Genomic DNA, 24,752 nt, shown 5'->3' with positions numbered 1-24,752 from the left:
GGAAGAGGAACCACATTGATAAAGATTATCTAAAAAATCCAAAACTTTATGAACAGGGGTCGAAAAAGGATCAAGTTTATTCATAAGGGTCCATGTTGCAAATTTTTCCCATTTACTTTGATACGGTTTCCTGGTTGAAGGTTTGTGATGGGTCACAATGATTTGACGGAACAGGAGAGGAAAGTAAAGGATGCCTGGCAATCATGGGAATTGGAGAAGCCAAGCTGTGACCTTGAGATGATGGACGTTCAGATGAACCATGCCCTCCATATGAGACAGCAGATCTGGAGTTGGGTCCAGTATCCACGGTTTCTGAAGAAAATGAGGCCAAAGGAAGGGAAACCAAACTTGTTGAGGCCAAAAGGGGGCAATGAGGATTACTGAGTTCTCTGACCTCTTGGCTTTCTTTAGAAACTGGGATATCAAAGGATTTGGGGGAAAGGCATAGAGATTACCGGGGAGGGGGCATTCGTGGAGAAGAGCATCTCTACTGCACTTGTTGCTTAGAGGAGATGCAAAATGATCACAGTAAGGTTGGCCCTATTGAAGAAAAATCTCCTTCACCGACACAGGATTGCGAGACCACTTGTGAAGCGTGAGAATGGTTCTTCTCGGTTTGTTCACTGATCTCCCCAGAATGTACGTTGATATGAGAAAGCAGTTGGATGAAATCGCCCATTGCCAAACTCTAAGGGCTTCTCAGCACAATGGGTAAGATTTGGTTCCCCCCATTTGTTGATATACCAGACTCATGTTGTCCATCTAAACTGCTACTGTTCCTAGAGGAAGGGTATCCTGAAATGCATGCAATGCTAACAGCACTGCCCTCATCTCTAGAATACTGATGATTTGCAAGTTGGCCTCCAGTTGGGACCATGTGCCTTGCACCATCCTGCCCAGATAATGCCCCCCCACTCTATCTGGGAAGTGTCCGTGGTCACTATCGGTAGGGGTTGTGGAAGGATGAATGGTCGGCCTGAAAGAATCTCGTTAGAGTGGAGCCACCACAAAAGATCCTGTTTGCATTGACTGGTAATCAAGATGGGGTGAGACATTGGCTGATCCACCAGAGACCACTGGGAGGTTAGTAACCATTGTAAGATTCGCATGTGGTATCTTGCTAAGGGAACAAGAGTGACTGAGGCTGCCATCGGGCCTAATGCTTGTAGGATTAATCTGGCTGGAACACTTTTGCTCTGGATAATTTGGCTGACATAAGATCTGATCCTTTGTAGCCTTTATATTGTTGAAGCAATTCCTGCAACCGTGTCCAACAGAAGTCCGATGAATTCTGGTTGTTGCGACGGTTGCAGATTTTACTTTCCTTAACTTATTGCGATACCTACAGATGCACAGAGATGCAGAATGTAATCTCTTGCCCATTCTATGTGACACCTGGTGGTAATGGTGAGGTATGGAAAAACTCAAAATTCTTGCAGTCTGAGATGAGCTGTTACCACTGCCATGCATTTGGTGAACACCCTGGGGGCTTAGGTGAGTCCAAAGGACAGTACTCTGAATTGGAAATGATTAGCTCTCAGCCGGAAGCACAGAAACCTGTTGGCGTGTTTGTTCATTTTTATGTGGTAATACGCATCCTGGAGATCTATAGAGCACATCCAATCATTCTTTTCCATAAATGGAACTATGGACTTTACCAAGACCATCCAAAATTTGGTTTGCTGTACTACCTTGTTGAACTGGCTGAGATCCAAAATGGGTCTCCAGTCCCCTGTTTTTTGGGGATCAAAAAATATCTTGAGTAAAACCTGGATCCTATTTGGTCTGGTGGGACTTTTTGGATGACTGTTTGGTCAAGCAGTGTTTGAATTTCCACTACTGCTGCTTCCCTGTGATTGGGTGGAACATCTGGGAGTCTTTTTTGGTGTTTTGGACTTAAAGAAAGTAGGATATTGTAACCTCTAGATAGGATTCCCTGCACCCATTTGTCTGAAGTCATCAGTTGCCAGGTGGGTTGATGCAGGGATAACCCAACTGCCTCCAGAGGAAGACAATCAGGCCTTCATTCAGGAGTGCTGGTAGGAAGTACCAGAGAAGGAATCTCTGGACCCTTGGTTCTGCGGGCCACTTCTGCCCATAGGGCGACATCTTCCATTACTTCACCCACTGCCCTGGGGAAAGTCTTTGCCACGTGAGTCCTGGAAAGGCCCTTGGGATTTTTTAAACCATCATCTCCTGCTTCTCTGGTTTCTAGAGTAAGGCTGTTGAGGAGTGGAGAAATGTACGCCTACGGCAGAAAAAGTCTTCCCATGCCCGCTGTGCGATCAGTTTAATAAGCTTATCAGCAGGTGGAGAGATCCAGCAGTTGGAGGGAAGACCAGCCACCCCTTTGCTTCAGGATCTCTAGAATGTCCACAAAGGAAACCATCAGGGGGTGACCTGGTGGAACCTTCTCCTTCATCAAAGTCGGTATCTTTGTTGAAGGACTCCTCTAGGGAGGACTCCTCTAAGTGATTCCTCTTGCATTTTTTCTTTGCAGGTACTTCCTCGGGGGGATGTTCTGGGGAAGTGTCTGAAGAGAAACCCACCAAAGAGGGTCTTTCCTGGGGCTCTTCTGCTCCCTATCCCAGGGTAGAGACTGAAGGAAACATAGGTTTAGGAGATGTAGAAGTCAGACCCGTCAGGGATGGCAGAGACTGTGAGTCCCCAATGTACAAAGCCTTCTCCATGATTCGGAAGGCCAGCCCCCTCGTAGTAGGATGGGAGCCCAGAACCGAAATAGCCTCCTTCAGAACCAAGTTACGAACAAACAACTTTAAATCAGTTAAATTTAACTGATTTAAAGTTGTTTGTTCGTAACTTGAGTTTAAAACTAATGTTTGGTAAATCTAACTCAATGGGAGACAGTCTAAAACGATGAAGTACTTTTATTCCACTTAATGCACCCATATTGAATGCATTTCATGATGTGTGTGAACTACAAATAAGAGAACTATACCTACGGCCCATGAGGAATAAGAACTTTAATCTGACTTTTGCAGAGTATGAAGCATTAAAAAGTCTACGAAATAATAATGACATTGTAATAAAGCAAGCGGACAAAGGTGGTATGCCTGTTATTATGGACCGAGACAAATATTTTTCAGCTGTTTCTCTACTTCTGAATGATGAGAATGCATTTAAAATAGTTACACATGCAGATGTAAAGAAATGTGTGAGTTATGTCAACATGGTAATATTTGAACTTCAGCTTAATGGTGACATCGACCTTGATTTGTTTCATTTTCTAACTGTACCTTGTCCTTTGATACCTCATTTGTATGGTATCCCAAAAATACATAAGTCTATGGATAACCCACCAATGAAACCTATCGTCTCAGGTGGAGGCTGGATTACAGAACTGGTTTCAGCTTACTTGCACAAACAGTTACAACCACATTTACTTAATTGTAATACCATCCTGAAAGATACACATGATTTGTTAACTAAGTTACAACAATGGTATACTAGAAATGAGCCTGATATAAAAACTAAAAGACATTATTTAGTTAGCTTGTATATCGTATCCTTATTTACCGTCATTCCTAATGATGCCGGACTTGAGCTTCTGAGGGAATTTTTAATAACACAACCTAACCCTGATTTCAAATCCATTGACAACATTTGCTGTCTTATGGATGTTGTTTTGAAAAATAATATTTTTATGTTTAACGAAACTTTATATTTACAGTTAACAGGAATAGCTATGGGTACCTCAGTGGCTAACACATACGCTAACCTAGTCCTTTACCAATGGGAACATAAACATCTGTATAGTAATAGGAATCTTTCTACCTATATTAGTTTTATCAAAGATTTGTTGATGACTGTTTAATTGTTTGGAATGGTACACTTCATGATCTGGATGTTTTTGTTGACTATTTGAACTCCACAACTGATTATTTGAAATTTAAAATGCAAGTTTCTGAAAATACTATGTGTTACTTAGATTTAAAAATCCAGCTGAATGATGGAATTCTTAATACTTCTGTATATAAGAAGGAAGTTAGCTGTTGTAAATATTTACATTACAGTAGTATGCACGCTCCACATATTTTCAGAAGTGTGGTAAAATCACAATTTATTAGGACAAGTAGGCTCAACACAGATGATGATGTATTCAAGTTACAACTGGATGATTTGATAATGGAATTTACCTCAAGTGGCTATGATGCCCACCTACTTAATAAGTCAAGAATTGATATTTTAGAGGCTAGGAAGACTTATTTGAAACCTATCAGCTTTAATCAAGGGCAGGATATTTCGTTAACTACATCCCAGAAAAATAATAACAGCAATAAAGAGATGACTTCAGTTAGATATATGACCACTTTTAATAGAAGAAGTCACCTGGTTAAACAAATTATCTCAAGAAATTGGATAATTTTATTAGCTTCAGATGAAATGAAAGCTATTGTAGGTGATAAGCCATGCTTCTCTTATAGAAATATGAAGACTATCAAAAGCTTATTGTGTTATAAAGATTTTTATAAACCTAAGCCTATGACGTTGGCTATTAAGCATGGAACTTTTCAATGTTTTAACTGTATTAACTGTGCACAGATGTTTGGTAATGGTAGTGACATTTTCACACACCCTAGCACCGGTCAAGTATTCAATTTTAAAATTTCAGCTACTTGTAACACTTCAGGTGTTATCTATTTGGCTACATGTAAATCCTGCACCTCGTTCTATGTAGGAAAAACTATTCGTAAGCTAAAAGATCGTGTTATTGATCATAATTCAGAAATCAGACGGTGTTGTGAAAATAATGCACTATATAAGCATATCAATTTTCATGGCTCTGAACATTCTTTTAAGTTTAGAGTTATTGATTTTAATTGTCCTAGTGCCAGAGGTGGAGATTTGAATAATCGCCTTGAGACTAAGGAATTTGAATGGATTTTAAGACTAGCTGCTGATTCACATCCAGGAATTAACAGCAAAGTCAGTTTAAAACCAATTTTAACTAGATTACGTAATATTATTAATTGATTTTTTAAAAGTTTTATTATGTTGTTTGCACTTTAAGACTTTCTCGTCACATGATTCTTGGCTGCTAATCATGTGACTTCTAGACCTGTATATAAGCTTCTAGTATGCAGACTTGATTGTATTAGTATTGAAAAAGGGTTCTGCCCGAAAGCTTTGCTTTGTTATTAAAGGTGTTTTTTCCTATAAGTTTGTGTTACTTGCTCCACGTTTTGCAGCTGGTTTTTTGGTCAATATACAAAATACACATGCCCATCCTGAGTTTAGCATTTTCCTCTCACATTTCTGGCACCATTTAAACTCCGAGGTGCCCTTAGATGACTCGGCTGGGGAGTCGCACTTAGCCATAATGAAATAACACACACACAGACACACACACACTTCTTTGCTAAACAGGGGAAATAAGAAAGGAAATACCAATGATGGTATGACAGAATACCTGATAAGGTATAAAGAAGTACCAAGAATAGTACTGATGAACGAACTACCAAAGGTTGAGTTGTAGAGTGAGGGAGAGATACACACACACACACACACACACACACACACACACACACACACACACACACATGCTATTTAAGATAATGAGAGGAGAGGGTTGAGACAAAAGACACTAGAGATAAAAGGGAGACTTATAAAAGAGAAATAAAGGATATTTTTAAGGAAAAAAAAATACTTAAACTGTAAGCCAAAGCCCGAGAGCAGTCGTACATGTCTAACACATGAAGTGGCAAATGAGATCCGAGGTAATTTTGAGAAGAGCATTATGGATAAAGCCTAGCTCGAGAGTTTGGAAGGCGCAACCTGAAATAAACAGCAGAGTCGGTTCCGAGGCTCAGAACTGAGCCCACAGTCAAGAATTATGTGAAGACTGACAACGTCAGATCCGCGGTTTCAGGGATTCTTTCTCTGGTAAATCCTACCAGCTCTTCTGAAAGGAGGCCCAATTGTCTTCCTCTGGAGGCAGTCAGGAGATGCTTATCCCTGCACCAAAATGCCTGGCTACAAATAACAGCAGATGTTGGAGTGCAGAGGATTATATCCAGAGGCTATATAATTTCCTTTTCCTTTCCTTCTCCCATATGCAAGAAAATACCCAACAATCCACCCAGTCAGAGAGAACAAACAGTTCTAGAAATCAAAAAACTGTTAGAAAAAAAGAGTCATCAAATAATTCCCACCAGACAAGATAGAGTCTGGACTTTACTCAAGATTCTTTTTAATGCAAAAAAAGACAGGGGACTGGAGACCAATCAGTTCATCAGACCAAATTCCAAATGGTCTCAGTACAGTTCGTTCTTCCATTCTTGGAAAAAGTCGACTGGATGTGCTCAACTGATCTTCAGGACGTGTATTACCATATAAAAATGGACAAACAATCCAGAAGTTTCCTTCACTTCCAGCTGGGAGCCAGTCACTATCAGCTCAGAGTTCTGCCCTTTGGTCTCACCACAGCCCCCAGGGTATTCACCAAATGCATGGCAGTATTAGTAGCTCACATGAGACTGCAGGGATTGCGAGTGTTTCCCTATCTAAACAACTGGCTCATTACCACTCCGACCAGGCATCAATTGATAGAAGCAAAAAAAACATGTACTTCACATTTTTTCTTATCTAGGAATAACTGTAAATTACAAGAAATCAAAATTGACCCCAACTCAGAATTTAGAGTGCATAGGAGCCCTAGTAATATTCATATTTCCATAGCTTCTCTTCCTCCTGTGAAATTACAGAAAATCAGAGTTCTGGTACAGAAAGTAGTCAACAACAAAAAAGCAACCATTCATCTAGTCCTGCAAGCAGTGGGCTCCATGACTGCAGCTATAACTCTAGTTCCCTTGGCAAGATATCACATGAGGATACTTCAGTGGTTGCTAGCACCTCAATGGTCAATTTTACACCAACCCATGTCTGACCTGATTTTGATCACCAATCGTTGCAGAAAAGATTTAGCTTGATGGATGCATTCTGAAGACATTCTTCTAGGCCACCATTTGTCGTGTCACAACCCCAAGCCATAGGGACCACAGACCCCTCCTACATGGGGTGGGGGGGCATTATCTGGCCAAGACTAGCAAAGGCTCTTGGTTCTCTGCAAAGGCCAACTTGCACAGCAATGTGCTGGAGCCAAGAACAGTGCTTTTAGCAGTGTAAGCCTTTCAGACTGCTCTACCTTCAAGAAGAATTGTAATTCACATGGACAGTATGTCAGTGGTTTGGTACAACAACAAACAGGGAGGAACCAAATCTTATTCCCTTTGTTGAGAAGCTCTCAGATTGAGGCAGTGGGCGATCTCTTCCAACCGCTTTCTGATAGTAACGGACATTCCATGGAGTTCCATTGTGGTAGCAGACAAATTAAGGAGGTGTATTCTCTTGCCTCATGAATGGCCTCTCAGTCCAAAGGTGACAATGGATTTTCCATCAATGGGGCCAGCCTTGCTGCGACCTCTTTGCCTCTCCCCTAAACAATAAGTGCAGCTACTACTTTGCCCTGATCGCACCTCTGAGGGAGTCACCAAGAGATGGTCTTCTCCACATTTGGCCTTTTGGTCACTTTTTGGACTTCATTTTCAAAATAAGTTTTTTTAAATTAATTTCTCAAACACAGAAGAAAATGGTTCCAGCTTGTGATCCAATCTTAATACTCTGTATAGGTTAAAAACATTTGCATTGCTGTTTTCTTTGTCAATGCCGTTAACTACAAAACATTCGAACCTCAACACCCCAAGCCCCATGCACACTGTTGTAATGTAGGGTACACAGTACTGCACAGTAATGCACTGCTGTGCACCTCACGTGTTCTGCAATACACCCCAAGTTCTGTCATTTTGTTCAGGGCTCACTCTAATACTGGAATGAACCAGGCACAGTGCTGCCAGGTAGTACCAACACCTGTCCTGCAGTATGCATACACTCCATGGCCATCATACTATGGAGGACTCAATATACCAGAATGACCTGCACATGCAGAGTACTACTGGGGTGCCTATCTATCATAATGCAAACATAACCTCCCCAAGCCATCATTCCATTCAAGGCCCAGGGTGCTGATGAGATGAATGGAGCAAAGTGCTGCACTGTTGTGCCTCACTCATTCCAATAGTTCAGTACACAGTGACAACAACCTGAAATAAAGAAGTGTCATAAACGTTCCAAATCATACATCTGTCAGTCGGCTGTGTGAGTTGCGCACTGCATTATGACAGATAATCAGTGTGAATGATGACCAAGTTTTACTTTTTAGGATCTTTATTTGTATTATAAGACCCAGTGTGCTGACATCTACACAAAATATTATACGTCAGTCTCTCGTGCCTCATCATTTAATGGCCTAGAGAAGCAGATTATTAATGCCTGTATTTTACTCTATTACAGCAACACTAAACAAAACAGATACTGAAGAAGAATACAGGTAAAAGACTCAACTGGGATGACAAATGGTCAATCAGAAGAGGGAATGGATTGCCAGCTGCAGCCCTTCTTATGTGGGCCTGGTGTCACAGTACTTGCAAACTGAAAGCGACCAGAAATCAACATGTCCTTGAACTGCCACAAAAAAGGTGGCTTTAACTGAAATTAGGGATGTAGGTCAAGACAGATTGATCAAATTAAATAATCCTAGTCCACCTCATGTTTCCAGTTAATGGTGGTCACTAATTGCTAGTATCCAAGTTCACTGTCAGACTAGGACTGGAAACTGGATATGTATTAGGTGATTTAAAACAAGGTTAAAAATACACATACATACACATGTATGTGTATATATATATATATATATATATATATATATATATATATATGTGTGTGTGTGTGTGTATGTGTGTGTGTATATGGGTGTGTGTTTACTGTGGATATAAAAGGTTTACACACCCCTTTTAAAAAGGCCAGGTTTTTGTGATATAAAAAATGAGAGCACAATAAATAATTTCAAAACTTTTCCCAACTTTAATGTGACCTATAACCTGTACAATTTAAATGAAAAACAAGCATCTGTTAGGGGAAAAAATATAAAAAATAAAAAACGTACAATACACTGGCTGCATAAATGTGCACACCCTTAAATGAATACTTTGTTGTGTGTGCACACCCTTAAACTAATACTTTGATGGAAGTACCTTTTGATTTAATTACAGCATTCAGTCTTCTTGGGTACACACCTGCCATCAGAGACTCTGATTAACCCCCAAAAAAGTTAAGCTGCCCTAGTAGGATTTTCCTGATATTCACTTAGTTGCCTGCTACAGCAAAAGCCATGGTTCGAAGACATCTTACAAAGCATCAAAGGGATGTCATTGTTGAAAGGTATAAGTCAGGAGAAGGGTACAAAAAAAATGTCCACAGCATTGGATATACCATGGAACATAGTGAAGACAGTCATCAAAAAATGGAGAAAATATGTGACAAGAGTGACGTTGCAAAGAACTGGACATTCCTCCAAAACGGATGAAAAAAGATGAGATAAAAACTGGTCAGGGATGCTGCCAAGAGATCTACAGCAACAATGAAGGAATTTCTGGCAAGTACTGGTTGTATACTACATGTGACAACAATCTCCCATATTCTCCATATGTCTGGGCTATGGGGTAAGGTTGCAAGACGGAAGCCTTTTCTTATTCAGAAAAACATCCAGGCCCAGCTAACATTTGCAAAACAATACATTGTCTCCCAAAAGCATGTGAGAAAATGTGTTATGGTCTGATGAGACCAAGGTTGAACTTTGTGGCCACAGTTCCAAAAGGTATGTTTGGTGCAAAAACAACACTTCGCATCACCAAAAGAACACCATCCCCACGGTGAAACATGGTGGTGGCAGTATCATGCTTTGGGGTTGCTTTTCTTCAGCTGGAACTGGGGCTTTAGTCAGGGTGGAGGGAATTATGAACAGTTCCAAATATTAGTCACTTTTGGCCCAAAACCTTCAGTCGTCTGCTAGAAAGCTGAAGATGAAGAGGAATTTCACCACAACAATGACCCCAAGTATACATCTAAATCAACAAAAGAATGGCTACACCAGAAGAAAATTAAAGTTTTGGAATGGCCCAGCCAGAGCCCAGACCTAAATCCAATAGAAAATATGTGGGGTGACCTGAAGAGAGGGCTGTGCACAAGAGATGCCTTTGCAATCTGACAGATTTATAGCACCTTTGCAAGAAAGAGTGGGCAAATATTGTCAAGTCAAGATGTGTCATGCTGATAGACCCTTCCCAAGAAGACTGGATGCTGTAATCAAATCATAGGTGCTTCAACAAAGTATTAGTTTACGGATGTGCACACACAACAAAGTATTAGTTTAAGGGTGTGCACACTTATGCAACCAGAGTATTGTATGTTTTTTATTTTTTATATTTTTTCCCCTAACAGATTTGTTTTTCAATTGAATCGTACATGTTATAGGTCACATTAAAGGTAGGAAAAGTTTTGAAATGATTTATTGTGGTCTCATTTTTTATATCACAGAAACCTGGCATTTTAACAGGGGTGTATAAACTTTTTATATCCACTGTATATATAATGTACAATTTCATACTTTGTTCACATGTGAAAAATTTATTCTATAGCGGGCTTGGGGTAAGGTTGCAAACAACCTTTTTTTTTTTTTTTTTTTAATTTTTTTTATTATTCTTTTTTTTTTTTTTTTTTTTTTTTTTTTTTTTTTTTTTTTTTGTTTTTTTTTTTTTTTTTTTTTTTTTTTTTTTTTTTTTCTACAAAAAACAACCCAGTAAATTTGGAAAAATATTTTGTCTAGTGGAGGGTTTGTTTTTTTGATAACCAATTAACTTTTGGGGCCCAATTAAAAGGAAAAAGTTTGGAAAAATTTTTACCCCGACCCATCCCCAAAAAAGGTGGATTTTTTGGGGTCCCCCAAACTAAAATGGGGTTTTGGGAGGGGGGAAAGGGAATGCCCTTAAAATTTAGATTTTACCTTTGCGAAAGGGGAAATTTTGGAGAATTTCCCAATCCCCCAAGAACTCTTCCAAGGGCCAACAAAGTTTTTTTTGGAAGGCCACCAAACAGATTTTTAAAAGGGGGAAAAGAAAGGTTTGTGAAATTTTTAAATTTGAAATTTTAAACCTTTGCAAAAAGGGGAAAATTTTAAAAGAATTTGTCTCTTTTATTCCAAAAAACGGAAAATTTTTGGGTGTTAAAATTTTTTTACTGAAAAAAGAAAATTTTTTGGGGGAAAAGCAACAAGTTTGTAGAAATATTTTCTTTTTTCTTTGAAGGCAGGAGAAGGTTTTGGAAAAAGCCATTTTTATACCCCAAAAACCTTTTTTAAAGGGTTTTTAAAATTTTAGATAATAGGTACAAAGGAAAATAGGGTTTGGTTTTTTCTTGTTTTTTTCCTAAAACCCAGAACAGAAAAAAAACTTCGGGAAAAAAATTTGGTTTCAAATAAGTTTTTGTGCTCGGGATAAGGAAAGGACCCAAGGGTTTGGGGCCTATTTTTCCGGGGTTTTTCAGAAAGGGTTTTCGAAGTCAGGGTAACCCGGGGAGATGGATGGGTTTAAAATTTTCTTAAAGGCGGCCTGGGAATTCCTTTCAGGATGCCCCGGAGCTTTTTGGGAAACTTTGTTTTGGGGAAACAGGGAGTTTTTGGTGTTAGAGGGGAAAGAACTTTAGGGGGACAGTGAAATCCAGTACTCAGGATTGTATTTTGCAGGAAAGCAGGACAGATCTTTGATAATTTAGTATAGGTTTTAGAGGAGAAAGGACAGAGTTTGGGAAAATTTTAGAAGGGGCTTTTTAGGGGAAACAAAGGTTTGGGATTTTTAACTAATGATTTTTCTCAGGGGAAAGAAAAGTTTTTTTTTTTTTTTAATTTCTCAGGAGAACAAAACAGCTGGTTTTAAAAAGTCTGTTGCGGGTTGGGAAAGGGAAGACAACAAGTTTTTATAATTTTCATTTCCTTTCCCGGGGAGGGAACAGGAAAACAAGCGGGAATGGTGGGGGAAAAACCAGAAACCCCAGGTTTGCATGGAAATAAATTTTGGGATAAAGGGGGAAAGGCTAGTTTTAAGGAAGCAGAAAACCAAAAAATAAATTTTAAATTTTCTTCGGTATTTTTGGGATATGGGTTTGGGGTTCCAGAAAAAATTTAGGGAAGAGGGAACAAATTGGGATAAAACTTTAAATTAAAATTTGAAAGGGTTTAAAAATTTGAAACGGGTTTTTTTTTAAATTAAGCATAAAAGCGAGGTTTAAAAAGTTAAATTCAGGTTTTGAAGTTTAAAAAAATTAAAGATTTTCCAATTTTTTTAAAAAGGTGAAAAGGATGAGGAAAGAAAATGGCAAAATTGGGAAAAAAAGTTTAAATTAAAATAAGGTTTTAAAAAAAACAAAAGATTTTTGCTATCCAAAAAATTTTAAAAATGAAACCAGGGATTTTAAAAAGTTTTTGGTTTAGAAAGGGAAAATTATTATTTTAAAAACTTTCCTTTTTTAAAAAGGAGGAACTAAGTGAAGGCATCGAAACAAAAAAACGTGGAAAAAATTTAAATTCACAGAAAAAAGGGCAGGTTTTTTAAAGATTAAAAAAGTCCGGGTTTTGGAAAAAAATTTTTGGGTTAAAAATTTTAAGGGGAAGGAAATTTTGGGAATGGGCCCAAAATTGCCTGGGAAGATTTAAACCCATGTTTTAAACAGAACCCGCTTTTCCAGGGGGAAACACGGTAAATTCAGGGGTTTTTTGGTTTAAAACCGACGGTTTTTTTAAAAAAGGGTTTGTTATGGGAAAAGGGAGGAATTAAATAAAACTCAGGGCAAATTCTGAAAAAAAGCGGGGTTTCCTAATTTTTTCAAGGGGTTTTGAGGAAAAATGGGTTAAAGGGATTATTTGGAGAAAGGCGTTGGAGGGGAAAAGTTGTTTTAAAAGAGAAAACCCTTGAGGACGTGAAACTGGGGATTTGGGAAAGGGTTTTCTTTTTTAAGGAAAAGATTTGTTTGAGGGAATTCCCGGTGGGAACCCCTTGTCCCCAGGGGTTCATGTTGCCTGAGGCCCAGTGAAGGGGCTTTTACTCAGAAAAGGGCCCCTTTAAAGGGAAAGAATTTTCCGGGGTTTAAACTTTTCCCAAATTTCCCTTCAAAAGGGTGGGCCATGGGAAAAGGAGTTTCCCCCGGAAGCCCAGGGCAAACAATTTTTTAAACCGGGTCCAAAATTTCCCACACGTTGGTCAGGCTTTGTTATTAATGTGATAATATGTGAAGACATCACTCTCCCCCAAAGGGGATGATGATGATGCATTTTTACAGTATTCAGCTTGGTAGGCCATGCTTCTGGCACCAGTCATTTGTTTGGGTGAGACCCCCTTGGAGAAGCGCCCACATCACTTGGGAAATTACGGACTGCACCTGCTTGCAGTCAGCTGCCAACCTATTCAGCCAAAGCCCATTGGTTTTGACCTGCAATCTCAAGGAGAAGTATATTCTGAATAACAGAGGCCCCAAGACCAATCCATAGGGGTACTCTTGCTCATTATGGATCTACTGCTTGAGGTGGTTTCCTATTTTGATTAGGTGGGTTCCCATCAGAGAGCCAGTTTTCTACCCATCTGCAACATATGGATTGATGCCTAGTTGAGAGAGTTTACCTACTACGCCCGATTGGGGAATAGTGTTGAAGGCTTTGGCCAGGTCAAGGCACGGTCTTCCCCTTGTCCATGGCTGTGGTGAAACAACAACTTTTTAGATCAAGAATAAGGTCAACAAGCCACACAGTTAAGGCTCCTACACGTCACACAAGCAGAAATCTACAATTCAAACTGGAAAGGGATGATGATAAAATGGGGGGGGGGCTCAAGAAACAAGGTGAATTTGGGATTGTGGATGCAAACCTTTTAGGAGAATAAATAATAATCATACATAATATTATATTCATAAAGTAGCAGAAAGTATTCTAAGAACTATGATAACACAAAAATGGAGAAAGGAGATTCTGCCGATAGGGATGACTGCAATTAGGGATACAGGCGTACAGGCAAGAGGGGGCTGGAATATATTGGAGAAAACTGGCTAAGGAACCAAGTTATTGGGAGCAAATAACTAGAGGGGAAAGGTAATAGAATGGGAAGACGCCAAGAATTTATTTGGACTGCATGTTAAAGATTGCCTTTCCTATCAAGGATTGATAAAGTATTGACAAAGAGAAAGAAATGGGAGGGTTCCTAAATGAAAGACCAGCACTGGTACAGTTGAGAAGCTGCCATTAAAAAGGAATAAGTAGAGCATGTAAAATATTGCATGATAACTATAATGAATCAATTAGGATTTGGGAAGAGAGATTGGATAAGCAATTCACAAAGAAACAATGGGAGATATATGTCACCCAAATATGCAACAAAATCTAGAGGATTTAAGATTATTTTTGCTTGGAAATGTTTGCATAGATATTTTAAACCGCAAATACTCTCCAGAGAAGTTTTCCTCAGGTAGACAGCAAATGCTGGATGTGTGATTGGGAACAAAGAGATGACTGGGAACATATTTTTTGAAGCATAATGTGTTGGCAGACTTTATATATTCCCTGCAGACTACTCTGTTGGAGATATTGGTCAGCAAACTGGTGTAACCAGGGAACTAATTTTTTTGAGCTATGATAGAGAATCTGAATTGCCTAGATATATAGTAAGGCCTTGCTGAGTCTACGTATGGTGGCTGCCAAAAAAGCAATTACTAGAAAATGGAAATCAAAGTCTAAACCAACTGTACTAGAATCAGTGAATATAGTAACAGAGATAATTTGGGATCGTTAAAAAAGGGTAGGAGTAAACTACATAGGGAAAAATGGGAACTGTGGGAACAATACATACAGGAGAGGAATGAGGTTTAAAAGAAGGCAGGACATGAATGTGCTATGCAATGTTTAGCTGACAATGATTGGGTAGATTATAAGTGATGTATGTTATTTGCAACTAGGATTATATCAATATGGTTTGTGATGTAAAATGCTTGCAGCTGGGATTATGTTAATATGGTTTGTTTTCATTTATAGAAATGTACAATTGCCTGTGTTGTAAATGATAATTTACTAAAGATGTTTCTTGTTTTATAAAAGAGGGAAGTGGGTGGAGTAAGCAAAAAACATTTAAAAAAAAATAAAAAAAGGAGGTCAGCAAAGTCAAAGGGTTTTTGTGGGCTCAAGAAGATGGCGCAAGTTAAAAGGTGCTTGTCTACCTTTTCGGAGATTGTAATAGCTGCTTGGAAAGCTCAGCAGTAGATGTATTGAAACATGGTACTATGGGCAAGGAATATTCAATCACTTGGTAAAATCTTAGATATGGGTGTAGAGAACTTTTCAAAGATTTAGGCAACTTGTTTGAAAGTGGCTACAGTGCTCTTGTAAAGGATTTATGATTTTGGGTAGTGTAATGACTATAGTTTTATACCACTTATCAGAGATGGAACTTCTGAAAACACAGAAGTTGAATATGTATACTAAGGGATGAGTGCAACAGTTTAAAGCTTTTCTTAAAATTCTAGGATATAAGCAACAAGTGGAAAGAGTGCTCTTGAAAGGAATTTTGATACCCGGGACTAAACCTTGAAAGTAAATCTGATTTGATTTTTTTAAAGGAATATAGGAAGACGAAATAAAGTTACAGACTGCATATTTGGAAGAGGTTAAAGTAAGTAACATATGTTAAATAAATAAGCAAACAGTGGGTCAGGAGAAAACCTAGAAGTCCAAACTGACTCTAATCCAATAACTAGAGTTTGGGTGTGGGTTGAGCTGATTCAAATAACATTTGGGATTAGCAAGAGCGGCTTGATGCTAGAACCTAAAACAGCAGCACTGGGCAATTTCAGTTTATTTATTTTTATTTATTTAACATTTGTTAACTGGAAAAGTCCGACTGGGAACAAAGCCAATTCCAATGGAGGCCTGGGGAGAAATGTTCCAGATGCAGTTCTTTGCAATGTGGGAGGAAATCAGAGCACCTGGAGGAAACTCACACGAACACAGGCAGGACATGCAGACTCCACACAGAAGGCACCCCAGGCGAGAATCGAACTAGAGAACCTGTTGCAGTGAGGCAACATGCTACAGCTGCACCAGTGCACCATCCAGTATTGCTATTGCTGGCACTTCTTCAGTTTGAGCTATATGCATGGGGATAAATGCAGTGAGTTATTAGTAGTTTTCCACTAGTGCCAAGGTTTGTCACTTTTATCTGTTTTTTTTCCCAAAGGCAAACATGGGAATAGGTCCTCAAAACTTACTTTTGCTAGTGAAAACATCTATTTTTTGAGTCAAGCAGAGAACAGGGCTTATGCTGGAGCACTTTTATGCTATAATGAGAAGAGGACAAATAAATTAAGTGTATAAAATGAGGTACTGTCTTTTTATTTATTTTTTATTTTATTTATTTGCAGTTGGTTAACCAGGATAGTTCATTGGGCCAATAAGAACCCGTTTTCAATGAGGTCCTGGGCAGAAAAGCTCCAAGACAAAACAAAGCTTACAGCAGTTACAATTAAATTTTAGGTTACATTAAGTACAAAAACAAACATTGCATTTGTAAATATACAGTTTCTTGAAATGGAAAAGTACAATTAGAGAATTATAAGAAGTTATTTACAACTGGTTTAGTATTTGCTAGATACAAATATGAAATTAGAGTCTGGAATAAATTAGACAGTTGCCTGTAGGAAGAGGTGAATAGGCTATGTGGGATGGGAGCAGGAGCATACCAACTTGTATATCAGATGGGCTTGAAGTGAGTTTTTTTAAAGGAAGAGAGGTTTGTGGTGGTACGGATGGAGGGAGGGAGGGAGTTTCATAGGCATGCCAGGGCAAAGGACAGGAGGTTTTGTTCCGGGGGACAATTCCATTAGGTTTTGGTTGTTAGATCTCAGGAGTCGTCCTGGGTGATGCATTTTAAAGGTAGAAGAGAGGGAGGGGTGAAAAATGAGTTTGTGTGCATAAGTAAGTTGAGTATATGTGAGATAGTTGGGAAGCTCTAGCCAGTTTAGTTTGTAGAGGGATGCACAGTGATGGGTTGATGATTTGTGGCTGGTGGCAAATTTGGCAATTTTATTATAACAAGAGGACAGTTTTGTCTTGAGAGAGGATTGTAGGTTTATTAGGAGAAGGGGCACCATAAAGGAGGGAAGGGATGGGAAATGTAGTAGAGAGAGTGAACTTGGTAGATGCAGTGAGGTAGTGATTATGGCAGTAGATCATGCCAAGTTTTTTGTGGGGGGTTTTATGTTTAGTTGTAGCTGGGAACTGAATTTAAGCTGGTCATCGATGTGGACCCCTAATATTTTGGTTTCAGATACCAATTCAAGAGTTGTGTTGTTCTGGCTAGTGATGGAGAACAGGTTTCTATCATTGGTGGTGGTTTTAGAGGGGGCAAATACCATGAGCTTGGTTTTTGACGCATTGAGTGCTAGGTGATTGTCTTTCATCCACTGTTATGTTGGTAGAGAAGGTGTCTTGAGTAAGCTTTAAGAGAGTGGGGATGGAAGTGGCAGCACAGATTATAGTTGAATCGTCTGCGTATTGAATAAGGTTAGCGTAAGGGATTGAGCGGAAGAAATCATTTATGAATATATTGAAGAGGAGGGGACCCAATATGGAACCCTGGGGGACACCAGTGGGGGTGATAAGGAAAGAGGAGATTGCCTTTTTCCACTTGACTGCTTGTTAGAGAGGTAGCTAGTGAACCAATTGAGAGAGGAAAGGGATAGGTTTAGTTTAGAAAGTTTCGTAATGAGAAGGTTGTGAGAGATGGTATCGAAGGCCTTAGATAGATCAAGTAGGAGGGTAGATACAGTAAAGCCAGAATCCCTGGCTTTATTCACAGTTTCCAGGAAGGATAGGAGGGCAGTCATAGTACTGTGACTGGGTCTGAATCCGTGTTGGGTGGGAGTTAATAAGTTGTTATCTATGAGATAGGGAAGGAGTTGAAGATAGATACATTTTTCTAGGAGTTTAGAGATGGGAGAGAAGATGGCGATGGGACGAAAGTTTGTAATATTGTTGTTATTGCCTCTTTGTGCAGGGGTATGATGAAAGCCTTTTTCCAGAGTTGGGGTACAAAACCTTCTTAGATAGAGCGATTGATTAGGATACTGATAGGGAAGGCAATGGCTTCGGCAGCTATGCTAAGGAAGAATGAGGGAATGTTATCGGGGGCATTGGAGCATGGTTTTAGCTTTTGCAGGAGTTTTTTATGGTAGAAGTTGGAATGGGTTTTATGGAGAATTCCTTTCCTTTTTGGAAAGGAATATAGATCAACAATGATCATGCAGTGGGAGGGAGTCATTTTTTTTAAAAGACCAATAGAAAATAAAAGAAACATGTCCTGAACAGGTCCAGTGAAGTCTCCTCCATCATTTATCAGCTCTATGAATTTTAAATCCCAGATATGCTTCAACAAGGTATAGCTTTACACAACAGCATACACCATACCAACACAAATGACAAGATGTAGAAATTTTCCCATTGGCTATGCTTTCACAAGTGGCCAGAAATGTAACAGGAACTAGATGTGGGGTATGTCAATGAATGATGCCTCAGAGTTTGGGCCAGCTTTCATTATTTCACTGGTTAAGCAAACCCACTCTGCCTCTCTTGCCATCAAGTTAAAAGAGCTTAGGACTGCAGCTGCTATGTGCTCTAGAACACAAATCTCAGTATCAAAGGGAGAAGGGTGATTCAGTCTTGCAAATGCCAATATAAACTATCCCCAGCCAAAGTTACCCTGCAATGCAAGTAAAAACAATCACTTATCACCACATCCTGACATTATGATGTGTAGTAATGGGGTGTATAGGTCTGCACCCCACTGACACAAACAGTAATAGTACTAGGCTGTGTTTAACAAACAACCAGAATCAGCTACAGATCAAACAACGAGACAATTTGTTCACTACAGGTTTTGGGAGGGTTACCTTGTACTACATACAAAAAATGCCACTTATCTGAAAAGTGACAATAAAATTCACTGTTTCATAGCTGGGAAATGTGCTGTTTCACATCTGGAAGAAATTTTCAGATGCACAAACAATGCACTAAAGGTTTTCATCTGTTTCAGGAAAACAGCAATACAAAAACTCTCTAAATCATACTGGATAGTGACTGGGGCAGCTGTAATGTCTCTCTGTATCAAGTAAATTCATGTCCCACTCTTGATGCAAGAGCACAAATTACACCCTGCTTGAAATATCACAGCTCAGCTCAGTTGTCACTCTGTTCCCAGTGGCAGCCAGTGCTACCTGTACAAAAAGGCTGAGCACGTCTCAGTCAGCATGCTCCATGGTGGGCAAAGTGTCCTACCTAAAGAAGGTGGTACACTCAGATTGCATCCTGTTTGTCCCATGGTAGCCACAATGCAACACCTGGCTAATGCTGAATCCAGATGTTACATATAGGTATCACACAGCAAGCAAAATATCTTACAGAACAATGTACTGCACTCAGACCTCATTTCCAGCACTCTTAGGTAGCCACAGTGTAACACCTGAGTGATGCTAAACTCACATTGATAACCATAACACCTAAACCTGATTAAACTACACTGGTGAGTTCACCCCTTACTCAGCAATCCCAAAGTAGCAACAGAGTAGAACATGAGTAGTGACAAACTTGGACCCTTAGCAGGATGTCTCATGCTATCCAGATGCATCACCTGAACATTTCTTAGATCTGCACCATCACTACCTCCTGTGTAGCTCTGCACGACTGCCATGAATCATAGCAGCATGCAAACACAGTACCTCTGTGATGATTATCCCAGGGCTGCACAGTGTCTCATGGCATCATGTGATCATCGTTCTGGAACCATCACTTCCCATCAGCTCAGGGACAATCCTCATTGCCTAACAGCACCATGTGATCACAGTACTGTACCATCACTTTTCTGGGCAGGTCTGGGACTATTCTTACCTACCAAAACCACAAGTTCATAGATCTCTACCATCACCACCTTGTGTAACTCTGGGATGTTCCTACTTACCTACTGAAACCATGTGCTCATAATTCTGGACCATCACCTCTCGGTGTTGTTGTTTCTCCTCTTTACTCAGCATCTTCCATTCTTCCACAGAAAAGTCAATGGCAACATCCTCAAAGGTTTCTGGTATCTGGAAAAATGCATGACATTTTTATATCTTTTTCCTGTGGCTGATTATTATTTTTTGAAAAGTTTATCAGTGGTAACATATGCTACCTAAACTACAGTCATCAGCTCTCTGTCATTTTTATCGGTGGCAAATCTATTTGCTGACTATTAAAAATGTTAACCATGTGTATTGGGCACTGAGAGTAAAAAGCAAACATTTGTTTCACACTGAAATCAGATCCCCGATCAAGACTATATGCACACTACATTTTTATAACACTATTTGTAATAAGGCCGGTGTTCTGTTAAGCTCTTCCTAGTGAGGATGCCAGTACCCTTGCAGGTTTATGGTAAATATAGTTTGCAGACATTTCTTTCTTTTACAATTACCTTTAAAATTTTAAAATATAGTACTAAATCATTATTATTATTCCATGATTTTACACAAGACAGTTGACTAAATGTCAGGTGGTCCAATTTGATGAGCAGCAATTCCGGTACTTGCATAAAATTTCAGTTCACTCCACTGCTCTTATTAATCATACATCTCTGCACGTTAATTTATGGAAACTGAGTAAATAACAGTCATTCATAGTGAAGAATTTACACTCCTGCTGCACCATGATGTATGGAAGCAGAATACTGTCCAGCTTTCGGAATAATGTACCCGATTCCCATGTACTCTAGTCCGTGGAAACCATTCCAGTCTATACCCCAAAGATAATTCTCTCCCAGTAAAGCTCTACTCCTGGATACTAGTGCACAGACTGTATCTCTCCTTTGTCTTTTGAAGCAAAGTACAGCTCAGTTAGTGCCAGAGATAAATATAAATCCCTACACACTCGTATATGAAACCTGCACAATGTTTATTTACTGCCATTGATAATTATATTACCTGCATCCTGCTGGATAAAAGTGCAGCAGCACTCAGTCACTGCTAGTAATAACTACGTCTTTGTACGCGGTGGCATGGAAACAGGATACAACTCACATACTGTCAATGATAACTATATAACATCCCGAGCATACTGCCGTGATGAAATGTAACAGAGCTCAGACACTGCCAGCAATAACTTATATGATTCCTGGCACAATACTGTATGGAAACAGAACACACTAGTGGAGGGTGGCCTAATGGTTAAGGCATTTGCCTTACAAACACAAGGTGCAGGGTTTGAGTCTCACAAGGGATAATTGCTCTAGGCTTAAAATGGCTTGCAAAGGCAGTTAGCTTAGTACTAACCTATGAACCTATGAATATAGCTCAGTCACTACCGAATATAAAAATCGTTTCTCTTGTGCCCTGCTGTGTGGAACCAGTCATAAGAAAAATGATCATAGCTTGGCCATTGACACCAATAAATAAGCTGCACCTCCCCAAACAGTATACTAATGCACGGAAGACCAGTACACACCACTTACTAATAAAATTAAATCCACCGTCTCCCATTCTGGTATATGGGACCATTTATCAGTCTCTGCCAGTGATAAATGTGTTCTGCCTTGCACCCTGTTGTGAGGTACTGAAGCAGAACTCCATCATTGTACTATATAGACCTCAGGCATCCACATCCAAATGTACAGATGCAAACTGCAGATCAGATGTTACTAATGATAGTGAATGTATTGTAGGGAGAGAGAGAACTGCCACTGACAAATCTATTCTCCTCTACATGCTAGTCTATGAAAGCAGAGTAAAGACCTGTTCTCCATTACATTCTGGTGTATAAAAGACTACTGTTCTGTTCCACATTATACTTAAGTATATCTCTCTTCTTCCTTATACTTAAGCACAGCTCTGTTCCACCCTGACACCCTAGTCTATGCAGCCCAAGTACAGCTCTGTTCTCCAATACACCCTAGTCTATGCAGCCAGAGTACAGCTCTGCTGTCTCCTGCACCCTACACTACAGAGCCCGAGTACAGCTCTGTTCTTCCTTACACCCTGGCTTATGGCTCTAGGGTACAACACTTTCGTGTTACACCTGAATGCATAAATCCACAGCCCAGCTTTTATTCTCCCTTAAGCCTCATTCTGTGGAATCACAGTATATCCCCATTCTTCCATACACCCAAGTGTATGGAACCGGAGTACATCTCCATTCTCCCTTATCACGCAATTCTGTGGAACCTGAGTACATCTTCATCTGTCCAAATACCAAAGTCTATTGAACCTGAGTACATCTCCATCTGCCCAAATACCAAAGTCTATGGATCCTGAGTACATCTCCATCTGCCCAAATACCAAAGTCTATGGAACCTGAGTACATCTCCATCCCCAAATACCCAAGTCTATGGAACTTGAGTACATCTCCAGTCTCCCATGCACCCAAGTCTATGGAACCCAAGTATATTGCCATTCTGCAGCACACCTTAGTCTATGGAACCTGAGTACATCTCCATTCTCCCTTATACTCAATTCTATGGAACCTGAGTACATCTCCATCTGCCCAAATACCCAAGTCTATGGAACTTGAGTACATCTCCAGTCTCCCGTGCACCCAAGTCTATGGAACCCAAGTATATTGCCATTCTGCAGCACACCCTAGTCTATGGAACCTGAGTACATCTCCATTCTCCCTTATACTCAATTCTATGGAACCTGAGTATATCTTCATCTACCCAAATACCAAAGTCTATGGAACTTGAGTACATCTCCAGTCTCCCTTATACTCAATTCTATGGAACCTGAGTACAAGAATGTTCTCCAGCATACTCTCGTCTATAGAACCTGAGTACAAGACTATTGTCCAGCATACCCTCGTCTATAGAACCGGAGTACAAGACTTTTCTCCAGCATACCCTCGTCTATAGAACCTGAGTACAAGACTTTTCTCCAGTATACCCTCGTCTATAGAACCGGAGTACAAGACTTTTCTCCAGCATACCCTCGTCTATAGAACCTGAGTACAAGACTATTCTCCAGCATACCCTCATCTATAGAACCGGAGTACAAGACTTTTCTCCTGTACTCCAAGTCTATGCAGCCTGAGTGCAAGACTATTTTCCTGTGGAGCCGGAGTACATCTCCATTCTCCCATACACCCAAGTCTACTGCACCGGAAAACAGCATTATTCTCCCATACACCCTAGTCTATGGACATTCACAAACACATACAAAGTGACGTCTTTCTGCTAAAATACTTTAAGTTTTAGTACTGTGGAAAGTTGTCTACTTAATGAGTTGCTCCTTCATTTATGTTTTGATAACTGGGCTGTGCCTGCCATGAATTAGACCATTATCACAGGTTACACAAGGCCTAAAGCCCTCAAAAGCAATGCTACAGGTCTGGATAAAGCATTAGCAAGCATTGTAAAACATTATTTAGCAAAAGATAATTATTACTACCTGTTATTAGCATGTATTACTTGGAAATATATACACTGAATATCTGCATGAAAGAGGCATGCAGTTACTAGCACGTTAGAATAATTAAAATAAACAAAGGCATACAAATATATAACAAATATGAACAAATAAAACACAAAGTGAGATGCAATTTCTGTCAAGTGCGCTTAATATGCTTAAGTCATACAAATATGCATGGACACAAAAGTGAAAACATTTACACGTACAAAATGAGATGTAATACAGTCCTTATCGGGTGGAATATCAATACCATGCGCAATAAAAATGAAATAATTTTACATTTCTGTGTTAGTGTCCTGTTTCCCTCTTCATACATTACAACCTACACCGTTCTCCAAAGCCTGGAAACAATGGCAAGGAGCATATCACCTAGCACAACAACAGCCCAAGTGTTTTCCTTGTGTCTCTGCATTGCTGCTTTACATCAGCATCAAACAATACACATTGTTATGTTCTGGAATATAAGATGTTGCTATATAAAATAAAAGCATAAAATCACAATCAGCATCTGTTCACAGAGCACCAGCTCATTGAAGCAGCAGTATGTGTTCAAACCCCCTTACCTCCAGCTTCATGGTTCAGATCGTGTTTTCAGTCATGAGCACCAAAGTCTGTGTTTAGGAATATATACAACTGGCACTTTTACTTATCTGGTACAATTAAAAAGTGGATAATCATCTCTGAAAGACAGCATATGTTTCTGTTTCCTGCATTTAAGCAGTGAAGCACACTTTGTAAAGTAATTTTGCTTTTCCTGTGTGCCACTAAACTATGTCCCCAGCACATCATGCAAAACCACTGATTACTATTCAAGACACAACACTTTAAGGGAGGAGCAAGAAGTGTGTGCTGGTAAATAATTAATTAGGTGGGCTGCAGTCCTGCTGCTCTCACTTCACAGACAGGTTATTTTATTGTGAACTTGTACTGCTTACAGATGAGATCCGTTTTCCACATTCATCGTGTAATACAGCACCATGTTACATTTGATTTAGAATTCTTCTACGCAGGTTTACCAAGGTTCTTAAAGCATGTGTTATTTGGGAGCAAACCTGCTTAAATTACTGCAGTCAATCGGTACAAATATTTGTTATCTCAGTACTGTCTGTGCTAGTCGTCATAGATTGTATTCTGTGGAATTAGGAAAGTTCTTTGATTTCTGGCCTTTTGCTATGATTTTTAATGCCTAGAATGTAAGGGCTCTTTGTTTTAGGTGATATATGGATTCCCTTCACAAGCTCTAAGTTTCAAAACCTTGAGCTGCAAATGGTCAAGACCATAATCCAGAAGTTCTGAAACTTCAAACATTTTGAATGGAGAAA

At 39.5% G+C, this 24,752-nt stretch overlaps 1 protein-coding gene across 1 annotated transcript in view; it reads right to left on the bottom strand.

The window, feature by feature from the left end:
* LOC122811273 (zinc finger protein 2 homolog) overlaps window positions 1–24,194 on the bottom strand; it is an 89,220-nt gene extending 65,026 nt beyond the window's left edge. Inside the window, exons 1-2 of the mRNA XM_044083005.1 lie at window positions 23,994–24,194; window positions 19,956–20,082 (exon numbers count right to left, since the gene is read on the bottom strand). Of these exons, the coding sequence (XP_043938940.1) occupies window positions 19,956–20,082; window positions 23,994–24,005 (139 nt within the window). The 5' untranslated portion in view covers window positions 24,006–24,194. The remainder of the gene's footprint in view (window positions 1–19,955; window positions 20,083–23,993) is intronic.
* Between the last annotated feature and the right edge of the window lie 558 nt (window positions 24,195–24,752).

The sequence above is a fragment of the Protopterus annectens genome, chromosome 9.part0 (assembly GCF_019279795.1).
Source record: "Protopterus annectens isolate FY-2018-M chromosome 9.part0, PAN1.0, whole genome shotgun sequence".
Classification (NCBI taxonomy): Eukaryota; Metazoa; Chordata; order Ceratodontiformes; family Protopteridae; genus Protopterus; species Protopterus annectens.
This window is presented reverse-complemented; position numbering and strand designations above follow the sequence as displayed.